Source organism: Bison bison, unplaced genomic scaffold (assembly GCF_000754665.1).
Source record: "Bison bison bison isolate TAMUID 2011002044 unplaced genomic scaffold, Bison_UMD1.0 scf7180017864280, whole genome shotgun sequence".
In the NCBI taxonomy this organism is placed as follows: domain Eukaryota; kingdom Metazoa; phylum Chordata; class Mammalia; order Artiodactyla; family Bovidae; genus Bison; species Bison bison.
In genome coordinates this window covers 7,753,711-7,755,742 of record NW_011494852.1, presented here as the reverse complement: position 1 = coordinate 7,755,742, position 2,032 = coordinate 7,753,711, and the positions used below count along the sequence as shown (strand labels likewise).

At 63.7% G+C, this 2,032-nt stretch overlaps 1 protein-coding gene across 1 annotated transcript in view; it reads left to right on the top strand.

Moving 5' to 3' along the window:
• The window catches only part of PRX (periaxin), a 15,256-nt gene that overhangs the window by 12,395 nt on the left and 829 nt on the right, over window positions 1-2,032 (top strand). The window contains exon 8 of the mRNA XM_010849236.1: window positions 1-2,032. Coding sequence (XP_010847538.1) covers window positions 1-2,032 — 2,032 coding nt within the window.

Genomic DNA, 2,032 nt, shown 5'->3' with positions numbered 1-2,032 from the left:
AGGTGCCAGAGATGGCCGTGCCCGAGGTGAGACTTCCAGAGGTGCAGCTGCCAAAAGTCCCCGAGATGAAACTCCCTGAAGTGAAGCTCCCAAAGGTGCCGGAGATGGCCGTGCCAGAAGTGCGTCTTCCAGAAGTGCAGCTGCCGAAAGTCCCAGAGATGAAGCTGCCGAAGGTGCCCGAGATGAAATGCCCGGAAATGAAACTCCCGAAGGTGCCAGAGATGGCCGTGCCGGAAGTGCGACTCCCAGAGGTGCAGTTGCCGAAAGTCCCCGAGGTGAAACTCCCCGAGGTGAAGCTCCCTAAGGTGCCAGAAATGGCTGTGCCGGAAGTGCATCTCCCAGAGGTGCAGCTGCCAAAAGTCTCGGAGATGAAGGTCCCTGACGTCAAGCTCCCCGAGGTGAAGCTCCCGGAGATAAAACTCCCCAAGGTGCCGGAAATGGTTGTGCCGGACGTCCACCTCCCACAAGTGCATCTGCCAAAGGTGTCAGAGATGCGGCTGCCAGAAGTCCAGGCGCCCAAGGTCCCGGAGGTGCATCTGCCGAAGGCACCAGAAGTGAAGCTACCCAAGGCTCCGGAGGCGCAGCTAAAAGCTGCCAGGGTAGAGGAGGCGGAGGGCATGGACTTTGGCTTCAAGATGCCCAAGATGACCTTGCCCAAGCTAGGGAGGGCGGAGTCCCCATCTCAGGGCAAGCCGGGTGAGGCAGGCGCTGAGGTCTCAGGGAAGCTGGTGACACTTCCCTGTCTGCAGCCAGAGGTGGGCAGCGAGGCTCGTGTGGGTGTCCCCCATCTCACACTGCCCTCGGTGGAGCTAGACCTGCCGGGGGCCCTGGGCCTGGAGGGGCAGGCCGTGGCCGCCGAAGTGGGCAAAGGGGAGCAGGCAGAAGCAGCTGGAGTCGGGGAAGTTGCCTTCCGGTTGCCTTCCGTGGAGATCGTCACCCCACAGCTGCCCACACTGGAGGAAGGGCAGGCAGAGGTGACAGAGGCGAAAGTCAAGCTCTCCTCCAAGTTCTCCCTGCCCAAGTTTGGACTCTCGGGGCCAAAGGTGACCAAACCAGAGGCTGAGGGGGCAGGACGAGCTGCCAAGCTGAAGGTGTCCAAGTTCGCCATCTCACTCCCCAGGGCTCGGGTGGGGACCGAAGTGGAGGCCAAGGGTACAGAGGAAGCAGGTCTGTTGCCCGCCCTCGACCTGTCCGTCCCGCAGCTAAGCCTGGATTCCCATCTGCCCACGGGCAAGGCAGAGGTGGCCGGGGCCGATATCAAGCTCAAGGGGCCCAAGTTTGGCCTGCCCAAGTTTGGGGTCAGGGGCCGGGACACTGAGGCAGGAGAACTAGTGCCAGGGGCGGCTGAGCTGGAGGGCAAGAGCAGGGGTTGGGATGGGAAGGTGAAGATGCCCAAGCTGAAGATGCCCTCCTTTGGGCTGGCTCGAGGGAAGGAAGCAGACATCTCGGGTGGGCAAGTCAGCCCTGGGGAAAAGCCAGAGTCCACAGCTGTGCAACTTAAGATCCCCGAGGTGGAACTGGTTACTCTGGGGGCCCAGGAGGAGGGGCGGGTAGAGGAGGAGGCAGCTGGCAGCCGAGGACGGCTCGCAGGCCTGCAAGTGTCCCCAGCCAAGCAGGTGGGCACTGGGGCCCAGGACGGGGGGCTGAGGATGCCGCTGGGCATCTCCCTGCCCCAGGTGGAGCTCACCGGCTTTAGGGAGGCCACCCCGGGCCAGCAGGCTGAGAGTTCGGCCCCTCCAGCAGAGGGCACAGCAGGCTACAGGGTCCACGTGCCTCAAGTGACCTTGGCTCTACCTGGAGCCCAAGCGGCGGGTGGTGAGCTGTTGGTGGGCGAGGGTGTCTTCAAGATGCCCTCCGTGACAGTGCCCCAGCTTGAGCTGGACGTGGGGCTGAGCCGAGAGGTGCAGGACGGGGAGGCTGCCACCAGTGAGGGTGGGCTGAAGCTGAAGGTGCCTACGCTGGGGGCTAGAGCTGGGGCTGGGGCTGAGGGGCCGAGCGACCAGTCTGCAGGGGCAGCGCGCACCTTCCATCT